The sequence below is a fragment of the Erithacus rubecula genome (assembly GCF_903797595.1).
Source record: "Erithacus rubecula genome assembly, chromosome: 11".
NCBI classification, from domain to species: domain Eukaryota; kingdom Metazoa; phylum Chordata; class Aves; order Passeriformes; family Muscicapidae; genus Erithacus; species Erithacus rubecula.
In genome coordinates this window covers 6,779,790-6,799,262 of record NC_136663.1, presented here as the reverse complement: position 1 = coordinate 6,799,262, position 19,473 = coordinate 6,779,790, and the positions used below count along the sequence as shown (strand labels likewise).

The window sequence follows — 19,473 nt, the reverse complement described above, 5'->3', positions numbered from 1 at the left end:
TGCATGTCAGTGGCTGTGCCAGCTCAGTATCACTCCAGCAGGAATTGCAATTTTCCAGACCACTTGTTCTGCACAATTTCAGTGTCGTAGTCATTAGGAAAACTCCCTCTTAATCTCAAGCTCTCTCATGCTCCTCACTGGGCCCTCAATAAGAAGCATAACCCAGAATAATACAGACAAAAAATTGTAAGTATCAAACGTGACTTTAAAAGTTCTTGCAAGACAAAATATTCTCATCTAGAGTCTGTATTCCTTAGCTCAGCCTCAGGCAGTTTTGTGACTCATTTACTTAGAATGCCAAACCTTGCTTCTCCATCCCTTTCCAGCAATCTTACCTGTTTTACAACTCACCCAGGGAGTCAAATATTGCCTGCTGTAAGTCAGATTCTCCTTTGTTAGTCAGTTCTCTTGTGAGTACCATGAACAAGGATTGCTACCTGCCAGTCACACATACTTCACACCTGCTGTCATAGTACACTGAAAGCCTGCTTTGTTTGACTAGAAAATCCCCAACCATTCTTACCAAGTGAGAGAATCTCACTTCATAATTAGTGTCATCCACACTATGCTCTAATAATTATGATTACCAGTTCAATGACAGAGTGATGCTACATATACCATGGTCATTTAGCCACAGGTAAGAGTGTGGCATTGTACTCTGATACAGATATTGGGCACCCAAAAAGAGTAAAATTTGAAAAGGGACAACTGAAAAGAAAAGAGATATGAAAATTATAAATGGTAGACTGGCATAGCCAAAGAACACCTTCTTTGAGTAGGGGTCAAAAACAGGAATAAAGTTCACAGGGAAAAAAAAATCCCCAATATATTCTATTTAAATTTATTTTTTATTATATTTATATTAAAATATTAAAATTTAGTGTGTTAAAAATACCTTAGAAATTCTGTGTTTTGGTGCCCCAAGCAGAAGTTCTGCAGGTCTTTAACAACTTGGTAGTCCAGTCACTGCACATAGAGGAACAAGCAGGGTAAGCTTTGGTGAGCTGTGCATGTGACTACACAGAAGTGGGATTTTATTTAAACAAATGTTTAACAACCTTAAAGGAATTTGACAGCTACACCACAAACCTTCTGAGAGCAAAGTTATTGATTGCACCTTCTGTTCAGTTTGTGGAAGACACAGTTAAGAGAAAGTACAGCCAGATTTCTGCAGAAAGAGTCTGTTAAACAGCAACATTTCTTTATGCACCATGTACAAGATGCTTTGGATCATCCTGTAAGATAAAGCTTCCAATACAATCCTCTACCATGAGGCATTTTAACCCCAGAGTGGAACCTGAAGAAAGCAGTATGGTAAAACACTTGACAGAAGAAACTACAAAAGCTTTAGGGTTTCTCTGGCTTATAGAAAGGGAACAGTTTATGAACACAGGCAAAATAAAAGGTTGAATACTCCAACTGAGAGTGCATTTCTCAAACACTGAATAATTCTGCCTCCCTCCTGATTTCAAATACAGACATTCTGCAGAAGGGATAAAAACTGCAGTGCACCTGTTTCACTTGAGCCCATTAGAACTTATTAATTTTCCCCTGGGAATGACCTTCCATACCCCACCACAAGGCTGAGCAGTTGAAAATGCAGAGCAATAAGGTGCTGTAAAATGAAGTCACCAGGTAAATCAAACAGAACTTTGATTTCACTCTCCCTGATGTCCAAGCTGGGACACATCTAGTTCTCCTTTAGCTCTGAGAGGGAGGCACAGCAGTGGGAAGAAACAATGTCTGAGTTGTTTAAGTGTAAAAATATATACAGCATACTTTAAAAGAATTATGACATTTCATCTTGATATGCTGTATTGTTTCACCTAATAATAAAAATCAAATTATTCCACCCCTAGGCTCAGTCTTATCCAGCTGCTGGTATATTACATGCACCAATAATGCAAATTCCTTCATCCCACCTCCACTCTTGCCAGCCTTTCCCACTGATTTTCCCTTCTCTTTAATAAAGATGAAATGTCTTGGGCAAGCACAGACTTACTTAAAATCCTCAGATCTCCCTTTCAGGATTTCTCCACACTTTATCAACCCATTCCCAGCCCAGTTTGCACAATTCACTATGTTTGTCCTTTCCCTCTAAAAATGAGAAATTTCACTACAGAAAGAGCATGTGAGTATAATTTGCAAAAGCCCCTTTGCCAGGAGAGCTATCAGTTCCTCTAAACGGACTGGGGAGAGAGAGGAAAGAAATAAAATAAAATTCTCTTTCAGATAGTTTTCTCCCGAAGGTCACCAAGATCTGGATCTAGAAAAAGGCTCTTTCAAGAAAGAAGAATTAAAACTCATGCAAAACCCCTTATTTGTTCAGATGATATGCAAAATTAAATCCTAGTCATACCATAGTAAAGTCATTGCCCTCTTTTTTTGTTCTGGTGGATTTGGGGTTTTTTTGAATGGCCTTTTTTTGATAGAAAAGGACAAGGAAGAAACCATCTTAAAACCAAATAATCTTCTATATACTAGACCTGTATACCTTTATTTTTACTGAGGTGACTTTTTTTTCCCCCAGTAAATCATCTAGTGGTTTTCTACTTGCTGGTTCCCCTTGCCATGTTTGAACATGTCTTACAGGCTGTCAGGGGCCTTGTGCTCTCCATGAATTGATTCAATTCATTTATCAAATATAAAAGTTTCCTTTTACTTCCACCTCAGGGAACATTTGTACAGCAGAATAAGTAACTTAACCAAAACCTTTCTTCCTTTCTTTTTAAAGCAGGTTATCTCCTTGTAGCACCACTAGAATGGCAGGAAAGGAAAGAGGCAGGAGACACCTGCAAATTTACCTTAGGGGATACAAAATCAGGCACTTGAAGTTTTAGTGAGAAAAATATTCAAGTGCAAAGTGAAATTAGGGCACATTCAAAGTGAACTCATTACTCACAGAGAAACATACACCAATGAAGGAAAATTCTGTCTTCCAGTGCAAGAGCCAACAAAATGACAAGTTTCTTAGCCAATGGCCAGATTAACTTCCCACTAAACTGCTTGTGTGGGGGATTGTGAATTGTGCACCTTAAGCAGCCAAAAGGCAGCGGCTTTGGCACTGGGTCCTCGGGAGTCCCCGAGGTCAGTCACAAGCTCTACAAGCACAGGGGACAGCAGAAAAACTTTTATTAAGTGTCAGTCCGGCAGCAAGAGCCAGCCTCGATCTCCGACATTTCCAGCGCTGTCCCCGCCCCTCAGGCGCTGTCCCCGCCCCTCGGATTCTGTCCCCGCCCCTCATGCTCTGTCCCCGCCCCTCAGGCTCTGTCTCCGCCCCTCATGCTCTGTCCCCGCCCCTCATGCGCTGTCCCCGCCCCTCAGGCGCTGTCCCCGCCCCTCAGGCTCTGTCCCCGCCCCTCATGCTCTGTCCCCGCCCCTCAGGCTCTGTCTCCGCCCCTCAGGCGCTGTCCCCGCCCCTCAGGCTCTGTCCCCGCCCCTGTCCCCAGGCCCCGCCCATTCCCGGGGCGGTTCCCGGCGCCGTTCCCGCCCCGCGCTTTACGGCAGCGGCCGCGCTTTGCGGCGGGCAGGGTGGCGGCGGGCCGTGCCGGGCCGGGCAGGGCCGCGCCGCTCTCGGGCAGACATGGTGAGTGCGGGGCTGCTGTGCCCGGCCCGGCGCTCCCGCGGGCCCGAGGGCCGGGTCCGGCCTAGGTCAGGGACCGCTGGCTCCGCTCTCGGCCCCGCAGCCCCCGCGGTGAGCGCGCCGGGCCGGGTTCGGCTCGGCCCCGCCGTGCCGTGGCGGGCTGCCGGCGCTCCCGCCTTCCCTCGGTAAAGCAGCGCTGTGTGTGTTCGTTCCCCCGCAGGCCAGCACCATGGTGGCGGTCGGCCTGGCCATCGCGGCAGCCGGATTCGCAGGTGTGTGGGGCACGGAACACCCGCGGCGCTTCCCGTGCTGCAGCGCTGATCTCAGGGCAGATTCATAGCTCTTTTGAGAGAGCCTCTATTAATGGCTGTAATTAAACAAAAGTCCTTAGTTTATTCCGCATTAATCCACAAGTCACAGTTGCACTGAGTTGCTAATTGTTCATGGAGCTATATTTAACCTCAGTTGGTGTTGGTCTCTTTAAGGTCGCTATGCAGTAAAGACTTTGAAGCATATGGAGCCACAGGTAAAACAAGCCCTTCAAAACCTACCAAAACCTGTAAGTTTTTGTTTATCGGTAGCATCTTTTTATTTAAAACTTTTCTTGTTGAAATAACTACGGGCTGTTGTCTCTGTATAGCATTGCTGTATTTTGTCAGTAACAGCAATTAATTGCAGCAATTCTGGTGGTGATTGGCTAACAGAGAATTTAAGAAAAGTAATTATTTAAATAATGATGTTCTACTTCAACTGAATTTCCTGTTACAAGTGAGAAGTTGTTTTGCTGTTTTTACAGACTAAAAGCTCAGCAGCTACCAAAGTAATAATGAGTCATTTTAACTAATACTTAAAATTAGTGTGTTTTAAACTAATAACTTTTCTCTTTCAGGCCTTCAGTGGTTATTACAGAGGTGGATTTGAACCCAAAATGACTAAACGAGAAGCAGCTTTAATACTAGGAGTGAGGTAAAGGAAATTTATCAGAAATGGAAGGTGAACAGCTGGCAGTGGTGTCTCCTCACAGCTGGCCTTGTTTGGAAAGGTTTTCATCCAGTGCCCAGCATCCCCTGAGTGTCACTGCCAAGTCAGGAAATAGGAAGTGGCTGTTCAGGACTTTCTGTGCTTTTTGGGGGGTTCTTTGCTGTACTTTAGCTTGGTTGAAGCAATTTCTGTGTGGGCATCCAGATATCTGCAGTTCCCTCACACATTCCAAAGCCACATGTGGTCCAAATAAGCCATTTCAGGAAGCCTTGGGGTTCACTTGGTGTGAGGAACAGATTCTGCTGTTACCTTGTGCTTCCTGTCAGTGCTGAGGAGTGTCAGGTAGATGCAGTGTCAAGGTGCTGCAAACCCACCTCTTGTATCTGGAATAAATTCATCACTTCCAAAACATTGTAGATCAGACTATGGCTGCAGTCACTGCCAAAGCACTGAAGGCCAAATACACTAATCTATCAAATGAGAACCTTCAACTGTAAAGGTTTTTTGAGTTCTGTGGGTTTTTTTACTTTACTTTCTTTTTTTTTTTTGTCTTACAGCCTTTAGGAAGTTTTCCCAAAAAATTATGTTAGAATGTAGTTCTGTTTCTTTTTAACTGTGTGGATGAGCCCCACCCCATTAGACTGCTGTAGCATGCCTTTTTCAGCACATAGTGTTTTAGAAAAGCCCTAGAAAAAGCCTCTCCAGGACTTAGACACTACATATCAGTGGTAGGAAAAGAGAAACATATATGTTAGCTAGAGAATTTATGGGTAAGACAGATTGCTTACTTGTTCTCAGACATCTTTTCATGATCTGGGGAATTTAATGAGGATCCCTTAAGTGAGCTTTCCTCTCTCTTTCAAAGCCCTACAGCCAACAGAAATAAAATTAGAGAAGCTCACAGACGGATCATGCTTCTGAATCATCCAGATAAAGGTAAGGTAATGAAGTCATGATGATTAGTTAATACATGTTTTTAACACAGATTAATAGAATTGTGTAGGGAGGAAATGAGTGATACATAAGCACCTCAACTACTAAAAAACCCACAGAAAACTGAGTGAAAACAAATCTTAGGGTGCCTTAATCCACGTGGGTCTAGAGCATATTTTTGTGTTTTTAAAGCAAGTGGACAGATTCAGCAGGTCACTTTGTTAGCTGCTCTATCTCCTGTGAATACCAGGTTAGAATATTTGTTAAAATGACTTAAAATTACCTTGATTTTAGATGAAAACCCAGTGTACCCTTGTGTGTTTTATATACCACTTGCAAGTCTGAGTTCATGTGAATTCCTTGGGAGTTCACCATAAATGGCAAGTACTGAGCCTTCTACAGCTGCTGGAGGCATTAAATTATGAAATATTCCTGATAGTGGGACTCTGAAGGCTCAGAATCTAGTTATGCTCCAAATTAGTAAGTCAGGGAATCTATACCTATTTTAAATTCTGTTCAGTGAGTCAGAATCATGTGTTGGTGTTTGACATTTAACTTCTTAATCATTGCTTAAAAGGTAAAATGGCTTCCTTTAAAGTGACTGTTGATTTCCTTACTTCTATGCACCAAAATCCAAAATAATCCATAGGGATATGCCTTTCATAGACAACATTGAGTGGAAGTTACCTTCAAAATTAGCCCGATATATATGCAGGAGCTAAAAATAGATTTGTGTGGTACATGACCTAGACACATTAAATGAACCTTGGGGTAAAACATAGTGCAATTAATGATATATATGGTACCAACAGTCATTGTGTCTCATGGCTGTACAGTGTTGGTGCATTTCACTGTGGATTCTGCCTCAGTCTCCTGAGGTAGTTTTTTGCCACGTTTAAAAACTGAACTGGTTCCTTGGTACAGCAGCAGTTTGTGGTGTTGGGCAGGGTTATCTGCAGTCCTGTTAGTTCTGTGCCTCTGTTCACCACAGACTGTGCCAAGTCAGTGGTGACCAGTTCATTTATGACTGATAAAACTGGATGAAAAAAACACTCCAGTAAAATAAAAGCAGCCTAACAGGAACAAGTGCTCTGACACTGAGCTCCTGCAGGGACTGTGAGTAAACTCAGGTAACTTCAGTCACAGCCAGTTTGTTCTTCAACTGGAAGAACCTTAAGACCACTCTCTTTTTTTTCCTGTCTCTTGTGGCATTATTATAAACGCAAAAGACAAATGTATTGGTTTTTTTCCATCTGATATGAAGTTCTCTTTCTTCTAGGTGGATCTCCCTATGTAGCAGCCAAAATTAATGAAGCTAAGGATCTACTAGAAGACCAAGCTAAAAAATGAATGAGAAAGAAAATCACTCATTCAGAGGGTTTGTCCTTGCAAATGATTATTTTTGATAAATGGCTTTTAAGAAAAGTTCTTATGTTCTTTGACTTAATATAAATGAAGCTGGAAATACAAATCTAGGGAGATACTTTCCTCCCCACTTGGTCAATTTGTTTTGGATATAGGGGGTGAAGCTTAAAGATCTTTTTCATAGCTGTTCTTAATTAAACAGCAAAATCTGCCACTCGAATATTTTGTGCTTGAGAGCAGTAACTTGGTGTGGCCAGTGTGTGTTACCAGGCACAGGCAGACTCCCGTGCTGTTACCTAATTTCTGTTGAGCTGGCCCTGTTTAAAGTTCACACTGCTGCTCTTCATCTGCTAAAATTAGCACACTGAACCTGTTTGGGAAGGGGTGGAAAAACCAAGAGGATTTATTGGATGGGAGGAACTGGGAGAAATGTGTGGTTGTCTCTGCCTGGAGAAATAAAGTACAGGAAACAATGCACTCCCTTGTCCTTGCCTGGCAAAAAACAAGGTTGGTTAAGTGTTACTGATGGATCTGGAACATCCCAGATTTTTTAATATCTTTTAGTTTTGACAGGTTTTAATAGCATTCAATAAATTCCATATTTGTAATGGAAGTCCTGCAGTTCTATACATTATTACACACTACAAAGCCAGAGCTCACACAGTGAGGTTTGTATTTGTGGTGATTAGGAGACAGGAACTCTTTACATCAGTCACTGATACCTGAGCTGGATTGGAGCCTCACACCAGCAGCTCGTGAGGCTCTCAGCTGGGGTCAGGGAGCTCTGTCATACTTCAAGAATCTTCCCAGTTTCTGCCAGCTGGTCATAAACACTGGGGTTGAAAGCTTCCACTCCCAGAACCTGGACCTGAGAGTGCTGCTGGAAGCATCTCGTCCTGTGAGTGCTACCTGCTGTGCCACAGGATTGCTGTGGGTAAGTTCTGGGCTATTTAGGAAGGATTGCAACAGTAGGTTATGTTAAAAAATATCAACCTCCCCAGAAAGGCAGGAATTTTGTTCTGCTACAGAATTTCAAGTAGGGTGAAGGACAGTTGGAACACCACTGTGCACATATCTGGAGTCAGCACATGTCAAGCCATATGCAGAATGTTTCTATACTAATATTTCCCAGCCAAACACTACTGAATTATTAAATACAGCTCTGTTTTTTAATTTTCTCCACTCCTGTGCCTGCCCCATCAGCTGAGATGTTGTGCACATTTCAGTTACAATGTTTACAGGTGTGTTCTCCCGGAGGGGAACGCTGTTGCTGAGTGTCCAGTGCTGAAGTCTGTGACAAACTGCACACACAAGTCCCTGCTTGGACAGCTTGGCTGTAGCTCTCAGGTAGAGCAGCTGGTTTAGAACTCTTGGGTTTGTCCTTCTGACAAAATCAGGCAAGACAATTTTTTTATTCAAGTCAGTACAACTTCAATGCTGTCCTTTGCTCTGACTTCTTCCACCTCCTTGCTACTGGGATGTTTTTCCACACCTGTTTTGTGCTTCCCTGCTCTGGCTCATGTACATGGAAAGATGGGGGGTGTCATGCTTTAACTTGCCAAAACTACACCTGCATTTATTCCTGTAGATGTTAGTCAGGTTATGCAATTCTCCAAGGTAAGGAGTCTGGCTTTAGACTCATTAACTCTGTTTGACATCATTGCCTTCATGAAAGGAAAATCAGCATGTTAGAAACTCCTATGAAAAAAGAGTTTAAGTTGCCTCACAAGTAGGTTTCCATTGTTAGTTAACAGCTTGAAAACCTTAAAGTCAATAGTAATTTAAATTTCTGATAGAAACAGTCAACAGATGGAAGATCAAAGTTTATTTTCTTTTACTACCAGCATACAAAAAAAACATATTGCACATCAAACAACCAAAACAAAAATAAAAATACTCTACTAAGGACTAACATATGTAGTTTATACAGAATAAACTTTCTGGAAATTGATCTTTTCAGTAGTTCATGTTATGTCTTAATGGACATGACTAATTCAGCTTAGTGTTAACTAAAGCTATGTTTGATTTTTAAATACTGTACAGTTTAATAAATAAACCAAACAAAGCCTCAATGTAGAACAGTCACTGCCAATGTCACCCAGTATCCCTGCAGATTATGAGAATTTAACAAATGCATTCCAGTGGTCTGCAGATTTTTCCTCTACATACAGCATTTAAAAAACATGTATTAAAACAGACCAGTTTCCAGACTAAACTAATGGAGAAATTACATTTCAGTGCAAAATATTTTAGACTGCATTTCTTTCTAGTATTCCTCAGGTGAAGAAGTGGTTGCATATTATTAAAAATGTAACAAAAGCAGCTAATGCTTTCATAAAGAGTATTATGTTAGGGATCCCCCTCACATCTTTGCCGTATTTTGAAAACAAAATAACATTTCCTATAGCCAGCAATTTTGTTTATTTAAATGTTACATATACTATCTCAAGGCACATCTGATGATATATTTATAACACAGTAGGTGTCAAAGTATGTTTAACATATGATTTCTCCAGGATCCCTCCCCTTTCTGTATTCCAAAATGGAGGAACTGAAAGTGCGGTGTCAAGACTGGCGATCCATATTCTATCTTTGGCAAGCTTATACAAGCACTATTTTAAATGTAATGTAAAAGAACTGTAAACTAGGAACTTCAGTTTATGAAACACCATTCAGCACTGCTTCTTCCTGATTATTCCCATCCTCCTGAACAGTGACTTTCTTTTCATCAGGGCTGTGCTGTAGTTTAGAAGGCTCATCCCCAGAGGTGGTGGCAGGACCATTCACTGCCTTTTCAGAAGGGCTGTTTTCATCAATCGCATCTTTTGCCTGCCAGAAACAAGAACAGGGGAGTATTAAAAATTCCATAACAATACAGTGTAATCTCATTTTCCCTCTGGCTCACACAGCAGCTTTGCAAGAGGCAACACCTTGTCTGTCTGTGCCTGTATCCTGTCCCTTAGAGCATCTGATCATTTACACTGTCGTTTATGGGATACTTCTGTATCAGCCACTTTGAGGAAATCGTGCCAACATCACCCCAGGACTGCACACCCCCAGCACACCCAGAATGCTTATTTATTTCTATTTGTCTAAGACCATGAAGGTGTTTTTTCTGAAAAACTGAGCTTTACACCCCTTTTGAAGTCTATAACAAGATGACATTTTGTTAGTGGATCTTTCTAATGTGACTTGTGGCAGTACACTGGCACTTTAGAAGTAAAGAAATTTTTTTATTCAGTTCTGATTATTTTTCAGGATAATGTAATGCCACTCTGATCCTTTAAAGAAAAAGGATCAAAAACATACAAATAATAAAATAATGTCTTCAAGCCATGAAAATGCCACATAGTATCCTCTGTCCCTAAAGTATTTTAAGGATTCGTTCTCAAGCCTTACCATAGGCAGTTTTCACATTTTATTACATAAAGCAACATTTCTAAGTGTGATATTTTAAAGCATGTACAGACTTAATTTTGTCCCTAAAGTCTGCAACAGCAGTCTAAAAATCATAATCAGTTCTATTTACTCTGGGCACTTTTTGCTTTTAATGATTTGTTCCTGAACTCAAACGTACTTGTAGTCAAATGAGGGTGAGTAACTGAAGCCTCCATTCCTTTCCTGTTCTACTGCAAGGGAGGAGAAAAAAAAGAAACACACATGAAAAAAACTTACCGTTTCTTTCTTGGTTTTGGCTACTGTCTCCTTTGGAGGGTTTCTCTGTCTACTTTGAGATTCAGCTCGAGATATATAATCAGCTACTGTTACTGTTCAAGGAAAAAAATCACAGTGATGCTCACATCAGCAGTCAATTCAGCATGAACCTTCATGTCTTTTCTGCACAAGTTATGCTCTAACTGGGAGACATCTCACAAAAGGCCTTCACACTTACAGGTTATCAACCAATACAGCAAGGATCAATTTATTTCTGTTAAAAATAATTTTCACTAAAATCAGTGCTAATAATGATCTGAAGGTGGACTCTTAATAAAACAAATTTTGGTCCAATTGCAAAATTTATTGGAGAAGGGCTTTCTGTACTAAGTTTGAAGAGATTTGGCTGCAGACTCTTTGAACTACAGACGATGTGTGTCACTAGAGTTTTACTAGCTGAGTAGTGAAGAATTTCACACTAATGAAATGAAATGAAGACAGTTAACTGGTACCCAAAACTGGGACAGGTCAGACCCTGGAATCACTTAAGAGATGTGGTATCAAATCTTTGGTCAGAAGTGACTGAGGAGGGAACTTGGCCTCCTCGAGGTACTGGGAGTGCCACCAGCACTGTGCATCAGCAGTGTCCCCTGGCTGGCTGTGGGGACACAGGCAGTGCTGCAGGTGCAGCCCAGTGTCTGTGCTGCTACAGCTGCACTCACTGGGGACAGACAGGGCTTCTCACCTCTCCTTACCATCTCAGCACATGTTCTGTAGCCTGGCTTTGTCTGATCCTGCCCTCTTGTAACCACACCAAGACTCAGTTCTATCCTTAGAATACAGAGTACTGCAACTGTAAATACACACTTGTATCTCTGACTCCTACAGCACATAAGGTGTGGGAAGCATTACTGTACAGAAGTGCACAATTGCTTAGATTTAGTGTATCAGGTATTTAGGTGAGCTGTTTTTCTGGATTTAGGAATGACTGTGCATGAAATCCAAATCAGACTGGGAACTAAAACAGATGAATTTTCTGTTAAAATAACTGGACTTCTTACAACTAGGTCCTCCCAAAAATGTGAAGGACAAAGGAGTTTCTGCACAAGTACTTTTTCTTTAAAATGAGATTTTGTACCCAACTCCTCTAGTATGAGTAAACAGAAAGCATGTTTCATGCACACAGTGCATTCTTAATATTCCTCTCTGAGTAAGGCACTATAACATACAGCAATGTGAATCAAAGGATACAGCTAAATGACTGAAATACAGTGGTTGGCACTGGGTGGGGAAGAAGGGAAGCGTTCCTTCTGTCTTAATTTCACTCACACTTACTGGGTATTTATGAAGACTTTAAATTATTACAGAATTTTAAAAGATGTCAGAGAAATCTTGTTTGGGAAATTTTATTATGTTCTTAAAATACTTAAGATTTAAAAGAATTCCCATCGTTTTCTAGAAATTACTAACATTCCTTTACATTACTGGCTGAGATTAGTTTCTTAGAAACTAAGGCTGAAATCTTTTTCACTTTTTCTGCCCCTTTACAAATATGCATCACTGCTACAAAACCAGAATGCTGAGAAGAAATGTGTGGGTTTGAGGTTTTTTAGGAGGGTGGGGTGTTTGATTTTTTCTTTCCCCCAAGTTTTAGCACAATAGAACAATTTTTTTTCTTCTTAATTAAGTGTTGTATTAGCAGCACAGATACAAGGAAGACAAATATGGGTGAAATTTTGAACCTGTCAATCTAGAAGACCTTCTGTTACTACCTGTGCCGTGTATGTGCAAGCATTTTCTAAACAGGGCATTGTATTGATAATTAGCCAGTTCACCTTTAACATTTCAAGTGTTAGTACACACAAAAGAATGCAACAAGCCACAACAACAAAAAATTGGAAACATGCAATTTCACTTAAATTCCTCCTCCTTCCCACCCTCAATTTGCAGATGACTTAAACTATTCCCAACAGCCAAGGACTGAGAGCAGCAGTGTGATGCAGGTGTGGGGCTGGCAAACCCCACGTGAGTTCCCTCACTGAGCTCTGCCAGGACCCCCATCCTGCCCCTCCAACACTGCTGCTCAGTGCTGAAAAGGTTGTGTCCCAGTCAGTGCAAGCGCACAGATGCAGTGAGTGCAGACCATGAACCTTCACGTTTGTCGGGATCCTGGACCACTGAACTCAACAGCACTTTGGCCATTGACTTCAGTGAGAACTGGATCAGAAGCATAACTCATATGTCCAAGCAAAAAGTTAGACATCAATTAGTTTCATTAGACAGATTTTAGAAGTTTTCCTAGTAGAAGAAATGTCTTTCATCTTTATCTAGTAGTCTTATTAGTTATTGAGTAACCTTTTGGTATTATGCAGCTCTATGTAAAACAGCAGACACAACATTCTCTCATGCTTTTGACCTGAGATTACCCACAGCTCCACTCGAATTACCTGGCTGTCTATCTTCTGCCTGACCCCTGAAGCGACGCCTGCGGCTACGATTGCGTCGCTGGGGTTTTTTGTCACTATCATCTGCAATTGCAAAGTTTATAATGAACTATTTCTGATCATAAAATAAATAAATTTTTCAGCAGTTTCAGCATGGGGCATTGAAAATGGCTTCTGTTAAAGACAGAGACTAACACAGAAAAGCTAAAAGAAAATTTTATACTGAAAGCATACACAGTAACACAAAAGCTAGGTTTACTTTTTGTTCTTGGTTCATTAAAACATTTAGGCACGTGCTTAATGACCTCAGATTTCATTTATTAAGTAACCATATGTCAAATTTTAGCAACATAACCCAGATTTTTTTTTCTACATTAAGCAACAGATTGCATTCTCATCCCAGTATCAGAAAATTTACTGAAGGAAAGTTCTTACTAGAAGCTGGGTAGAGACAAATTAACAGCTACTTAAGGAGCTTCCCCACACCAAGACTGAGGTTACCAAGGACAAAAGAGAACGTTGATCTGACAGTACTGTTTCTATCAAAGCAGCAGTACTAATGGGAAACAACAAGTCAAGTCTTTGGTGTCTCCATCAGACAGTTTTTACAAAAAAGGCACATGAAAAAGCTAGTGGAGCTCAGTAAACAGAAGATTCCATGGCACTGCCACGGAGGGAGTCTTTCTTTAATCAGACAGCAACCTTGAACAGAACAACGATTTGTCACTTACAAAAACAAACAAGGGCTTCACTACACTTACAGGGACAACACATTTATTTCTTAGCTTGCTCTGGGACTACCATCCAACTATTTACATACCTAAACCATTCTCATTAACAGAAGCTGTATCAGACTCTGTCATTCCATCCATAAGAACAGCATCTTCATCAGTCCTTCGCCGGCGTGACCTCCTGCGGCGGTTGCTGCTGTGGTGGGACTCGCTGGCGTCCGTGTCCACGGTCTGGTCTGACTCCGTGTTATCCAGCAAGCTGTAAGGGTTGCTGTCCGGGTCTTTGAGCACTAAACAAACAGAAAGTGTCCATCTAAGATACTGCAGAGATGTGTAATCATTTCCAGGCTGACTTACAGCAGCAGTATTTGGTCTCAAACTGGATCCTCTGGCTCTAACGCAACAGGAACAATTCTGGGGCACCACAACAGCCCAATTTGCACTTGCACTACTTCACCATAAAGATTTCCAATGTGACATTTAGAGATGTTTTACTCAAAACTGCTAAGTATATAAAACACACACTTTGTAGTTGTGGGGTACTTCTGACACTTACAGTGTTATATTAGCACAGATTCTGATAAAACTTAACTTCCAATCAATGATTTCTTCTTTCATTCATCTAAACATAAACTCAAAAGGCACCCACGGCAGGCAACATGCCAAAAATTCACCAACTTTGCTAATAACATTATTATGTATGAGCAGTAGAGAAAGGAAATTAAGATTGCTACGAGTAGAAAATAAACAAAAATCTAAAACATGCTGTGTGACACAGCTACCACACAACTGCACCGAATTTCCAAGGTATTAAGATCTTAATGTAAGAACTGAGTATTTTAAAAGAGAAAGAGATTACACAAAAAACTGCCAGGAAAAAAAAAAAAAAAATCTCAAATTGAAGCCCATTTGGACCACAGTACCAGAACTAATGGATGACTTTCCACCACGAGGTCCCCCACGCCCACGACCTCCAGACACGCTGCGTCCTCGTCCCCCAGGACGTCGTCTGTTGTCACGTTGGTGCCTGCTCTCCCTGTCTTCTTCTCCTGCCAAGGACCAGTCACTAAGTTCATCTTTTCTCTCAGATTCTGTTTCAGAGGGATTAGAGAGCTCAGAGTTTGTACCTTGTATGAGAAGGAAAAGAAAATTGGAAATTAATATGTATTTGGGGATTATATTCTGGTTTCATATCCTCCCAGAAGTATTCCAGTCAGCATGGCTGGTTATATATGTACGTTGTTTTTAGAAACAATATAATGCACAAATATATATATACAAATATACACACAAATATACAATCATAGATATAGTTTACTATTTCTATATACTCATATAGAAAAATATATGCACACATAAAATATAGTTCAGGAGCTACATAAGTAAGATTCTAAATTTATGCTTGTTTGTACTAAGATGTGAAATAAGGGCTGAAAGACCACCAAGACCTGTGATTTCTGTACACAGACAAACCAAGGATTTAGCAGTGTTTCCTCTCTTTGTCTGCACACTGCAGGCATTTGGTGCAGTTTCTAGGCAACTTCTCTGAAATTCCCAAGGACAACTTTGCCACCTTATAGCTGATGACTGTTGCTAAGCAACCCCTTCTGGATGCTCTACTGCTGCTTGAACAATTTCACTGTTTGTATCAAACAGCATCCCTAACACCCAGCCATCTCCAAATACCAAACCCACAAGCTGCTGACTACCTGAGCACCCAACACCTATTAATTAATTTAGGTATCCAGGAACCCCCCCTACTACCAGGTTGGAATATAAAGTTTTAGACCCACACGGCTTAAATGTGATTCTTGCCATTTTGGGAGGAAAAAAAATACTTTTATGTTTTCCAAATTACAGTGTGTATATATAATAAGCAAAGTGAACAAGTTTTCTTTCAGTTCATTCAGTTCACTGAGAAATAATAAAAAATCAAGTTACAAACTTAATAATCAGAATCAACACTACTAACACTTGGCATGATGCAGGAAGCTATAGCCAGGGATAGACTATAAAATCCAAAAGGTGTCTGACTTCCTAACAGGAATGAGCTACATTAGATATCCAGAGTAATTTACTGTTTTGAATAAATAACGTTGTCCTTCTTTGTGAAACGTGTCTATATAGAAATGCAGTGTCTCCATTTGGACAAACTGGGGATGTGCACACCTGTCAGGAACTGAACAGTGCTTTTTAACTGAGAAATGCATGAGAATACCTCACTACACCTTAAAACAAATCCAGTTAGTTCCTGACAAAAAAAAAAAAAACAACAACAAAAAAAACCTACAGGATTTTGTTCTGTCTCCATTTTAAATTATCTTGATTCACTTTTCAGAAATATTCTGCTAAGATGGCCATGATCACAGACAACCAATTTTTCTCCTTTTCATTCAAAAGAGATAATGCTCATTTCAGATTTTTTTTAGTTTGTGTCTCCTGAAAAAGTATCTCTACCTTTCTTCCCAGCTTTTGTGATATCACTAAGTAACTAACACAGAAGGTCAAAACATTTCCAGAGCTCAGTTTGCTAACTTCTCAGTTTTAAACCTCACTTCAGGACTGCAAATCTAACGAGGTGTTTTGAGCTACGAACAAAACAAAACAGCAGTTCTGGATTTGCAGCCCTATCTTCACTGCAGTGTGCTGAACACAAAGAAATCCAGGGAGGGTTGTGGCTGAGAGGCAGAGCACTCACCGTAGCCAGAGGTGTAATTGGGGCCCCTGCGGCCTCTGCCGCGGCCGCTGTAGGACCTGGAGCCCTGCACTGAGGAGAGGGTGCTCTCGTCAGTGGTGTAACCCTTCTCCTTCTCAGGAACTCGGGCTGAGGAAGGCCTGAAGCCCATCCCAATCTGGCGCAGCTGTTCATCAATTTGGAGCCTTTCCAGTCTTAGTTGTTCTACCTCCTACATATGATGGAAAAAAAAAAACCATGGAGAAGATCGCTGACAAATGTCGCTCACAAAACACCATTCCCCACCCAGTCATATTGAAAATAACTATTCCTGTAGGAAAATTAACATCACCTGGAAGGTAACTGCAAATAATGAAATTCAAGATGAGCTATCTCAGAATTTTGGAAGAGATCTAAAAAATTCCACCACTGTGCAGAACACTTGACTTTAAGACTACTACCTTCCTTAATTACAGTTCAGCAATTTTTTCCAGTAAAATTTAGGAAAAAAAAAGCAAACCGACAAGGGAACACAATTCAAACTCATTATCTCTGTTAACATCACAAAGCAACCCAATCTAAACAGATAATTGTTCTAATACCACACTGCATTACTGTGTTCTATCAGAAATGCCATCCTATCCCAACACAGCATTAACCTGAGAACAGCAGGAAACACAGACAAAAAATTTTGTGTTAGTTCCCAAATGTCCCTTAAACCCCTGTTGTTTACAGTCAGACTCTTTCTACCCCAACAGAACCAAGTAACCATAACAAGGTATTTACAGGCCCATCATATTCATAGACAAGGCACCAAGCTTTAAATCCTGATATACAGAGGAACAATTTAACAACTGCAAATCCCACCAAATCTGTTGCCCAAAAATTCTGTTACTTCAACCCAAGTTTCCTCTACAGACCCTCCCTCCTGAGACACACTCACCTTTAGATATGCAATGTGATATTCCAGCAGAACTTGGACATTGCCAATGCTTTCTTTAGTACCAACAAATACAAATGGTACCATTCCCTACAGGAACAAAACATCAGGGAGAAAATTATCATTGAAATAATGCTTTCTGTTTAAATTATATAAAGAGATCTATTTTAAATTACCAAAGGTAACAACTGAGCCTTTGGTTGCAAAGACCCCTAGAAACAGCTCAGGCAGGGGTGACAGCAGCAGCTTCACTGTCCAGCTTTCCCAAAAACCTGTTCTGGAGCTGAGGTAAGCTGACATCCCATGTTCATATTCCCTCATGCTGGGTGTGTTTAGCACAACAGGTGTACAGAAGCATCCACAGCTTATCAAGAAGGTGGTTATTAAACCAACTTTACAAGACCAAGCACCTTTACAAGCTTTTACCTTTTGTTCTTGTCTATTTAAAATATGTGGACACTTTTAACACTAGCAATCTTAAATTACTTATAAAAGCCAAGAACATATAGTAGAAAGAGTAAAAAAAAAAACCCTCTTAATTCAGCATCAAAAACCTTTATATAAAATCTACTGCAAGACCCCATTTTAGAACTAATGCTCTCTATATCCATAGGTTTTGAAATAAAACTGGGTTTGAAAATAAAAACCTAGTCACAGCAGGGAAGAATAAAGTACTTACGTCTTCACGGGGCAGCTTATTCTCATTGTCTCCTTCAATTCTCACCCTGACGACTCCAGACTTGTCTACAATCTCCTGAATCACTTTTCCATTTTTTCCAATAACTTTTCCTTCAGAGGGCAAGAATGGTTAATTTTGCACACACGTGCAAGTATTTTGAAGTGTTTATTGATATATTATACATAAAATCCCCAAAGAATACCCCACAGTGTCAGAGAACATGGGTAAAAACATTAAAAACTGAACTCTCTCTATATGCAGAATAACAGGCAGTGATAAATATCACCACTGCACAGAGGCTTCTAATAAAACCAAACAAAGAGTAAAATAGTTAAAGAGTTTTGCAAATTCTTATTTTAAATTTATGGATCAAAACTATTTGGACCCTTGACTCTACATGTGCCCTCACTGAATCTTTCCTGAGATTTTAATAGGCTTATACATTTGATGAAGCCTCTTAAATTTTGCCTTTACAATAGCACTTTATTTATGCAGTGCTTTCCATATTACCTTTAATATACCTATTCTGAGATCATTAATGGGATCCAAACCAAAAGGTTCTTCAGAACATGTATGTTTAAATCTCAAAAAAAAAAAAAAAAAAAAAAAAAAGCAACTCCCAGGCTCTCTTACTAGAAGACTTTAGCTCTTAGACTAAAGTTATGTGGGAACATTTCTTCATCACAGCTAGATATATGGCACTTCAGAACATTAATGTTTAAATTAGGAGCAGAGGCAAAAAAACAGCAAAAGCCAAAATTGTGTGACAGAATACTCCATAAGCAATGTTCTTTAAGCAAATATCAACATGTTACAATGTAATGTGCAAAAAATACTAAAAGTTTTGTTTCCCTTAACAGCTCAAACAGCTCAGCAGGTTTGGGTTTTTATCTTTCTGTACTGGAGTCACTGATGTGCACTACACTGAGTTGTGTCTCTTCATTAAGTGTAGCTAAATACGTGTCTGCTCACCTGTGTGCCCACAGGTGATGTGGGCAGGATATCTGCCTCCATCAGAAACTGGCACTGAAATTGTTCAACAGCAGCATTTCAGTTAAACACACTGCTGTGACTGCCTCCATGCCCACACTGCCCACCAGCTGGGCATGGTGAGCAGGGAGCTGCCAGACTCGAGTAAAGAGCAGGATAAAGAAAGGAGGATGAGGGAAGAGGAAGGAAGCTCTCTGTGAAGACTGGACTAAGGGAAGACATCTGTATCTTCAAGTGGAGCACAACCTTTAGGTGGTTTTCAATACAGAACCTACCAGACTATGCTACACTTTCATAAAGCAGCAACATGGAAAAATGTTTATTTTGAGACTGAGATCTATGAGCACTGCTGATTTATACAGGAGCTCACCAGCATCCAACCACCACCTGTGACAAACCTCAACCCAGGAGGGAGCAGTACAGAACTGTCTCATGTCATTCTTGCCACTCAGCTGGAGTATTCCCATATTAACCTTGGAACTTAGCTTCAGCACTTGTA

The 19,473-nt window shown here is 40.6% G+C and overlaps 2 protein-coding genes and 1 long non-coding RNA gene across 7 annotated transcripts in view; 1 reads left to right on the top strand and 2 right to left on the bottom strand.

The window, feature by feature from the left end:
• Positions 1-1,726, bottom strand: part of LOC306806303 — a 256,396-nt gene extending 254,670 nt beyond the window's left edge. For both annotated transcript variants that reach the window (XR_013775442.1, XR_013775443.1), the window contains exon 1: positions 1,633-1,726. This is a non-coding gene — a long non-coding RNA (uncharacterized lncRNA). The remainder of the gene's footprint in view (positions 1-1,632) is intronic.
• Positions 1,727-3,449: 1,723 nt separating this feature from the next.
• Positions 3,450-7,475, top strand: DNAJC19 (DnaJ heat shock protein family (Hsp40) member C19). The gene is made up of 6 exons (XM_079314902.1): positions 3,450-3,586; positions 3,804-3,855; positions 4,069-4,142; positions 4,473-4,549; positions 5,430-5,500; positions 6,777-7,475. The coding sequence occupies exons 1-6, from the start codon at positions 3,584-3,586 to the stop codon at positions 6,845-6,847; spliced, it is 348 nt and encodes a 115-aa protein (XP_079171028.1). The 5' UTR covers positions 3,450-3,583; the 3' UTR covers positions 6,848-7,475.
• Positions 7,476-8,672: 1,197 nt separating this feature from the next.
• The window catches only part of FXR1 (FMR1 autosomal homolog 1), a 33,499-nt gene continuing 22,698 nt past the window's right edge, over positions 8,673-19,473 (bottom strand). For 3 of the 4 annotated variants that reach the window (XM_079314867.1, XM_079314870.1, XM_079314869.1), the window contains 8 exons: positions 17,985-18,094; positions 17,309-17,395; positions 16,390-16,597; positions 14,615-14,818; positions 13,781-13,981; positions 12,964-13,044; positions 10,538-10,629; positions 8,673-9,691 (listed from right to left, as the gene is read on the bottom strand). In XM_079314867.1, the coding sequence (XP_079170993.1) occupies positions 9,521-9,691; positions 10,538-10,629; positions 12,964-13,044; positions 13,781-13,981; positions 14,615-14,818; positions 16,390-16,597; positions 17,309-17,395; positions 17,985-18,094 (1,154 nt within the window). In that variant the 3' untranslated portion in view covers positions 8,673-9,520. The remainder of the gene's footprint in view (positions 9,692-10,537; positions 10,630-12,963; positions 13,045-13,780; positions 13,982-14,614; positions 14,819-16,389; positions 16,598-17,308; positions 17,396-17,984; positions 18,095-19,473) is intronic. The other variant, XM_079314868.1, reaches the window with a different exon arrangement.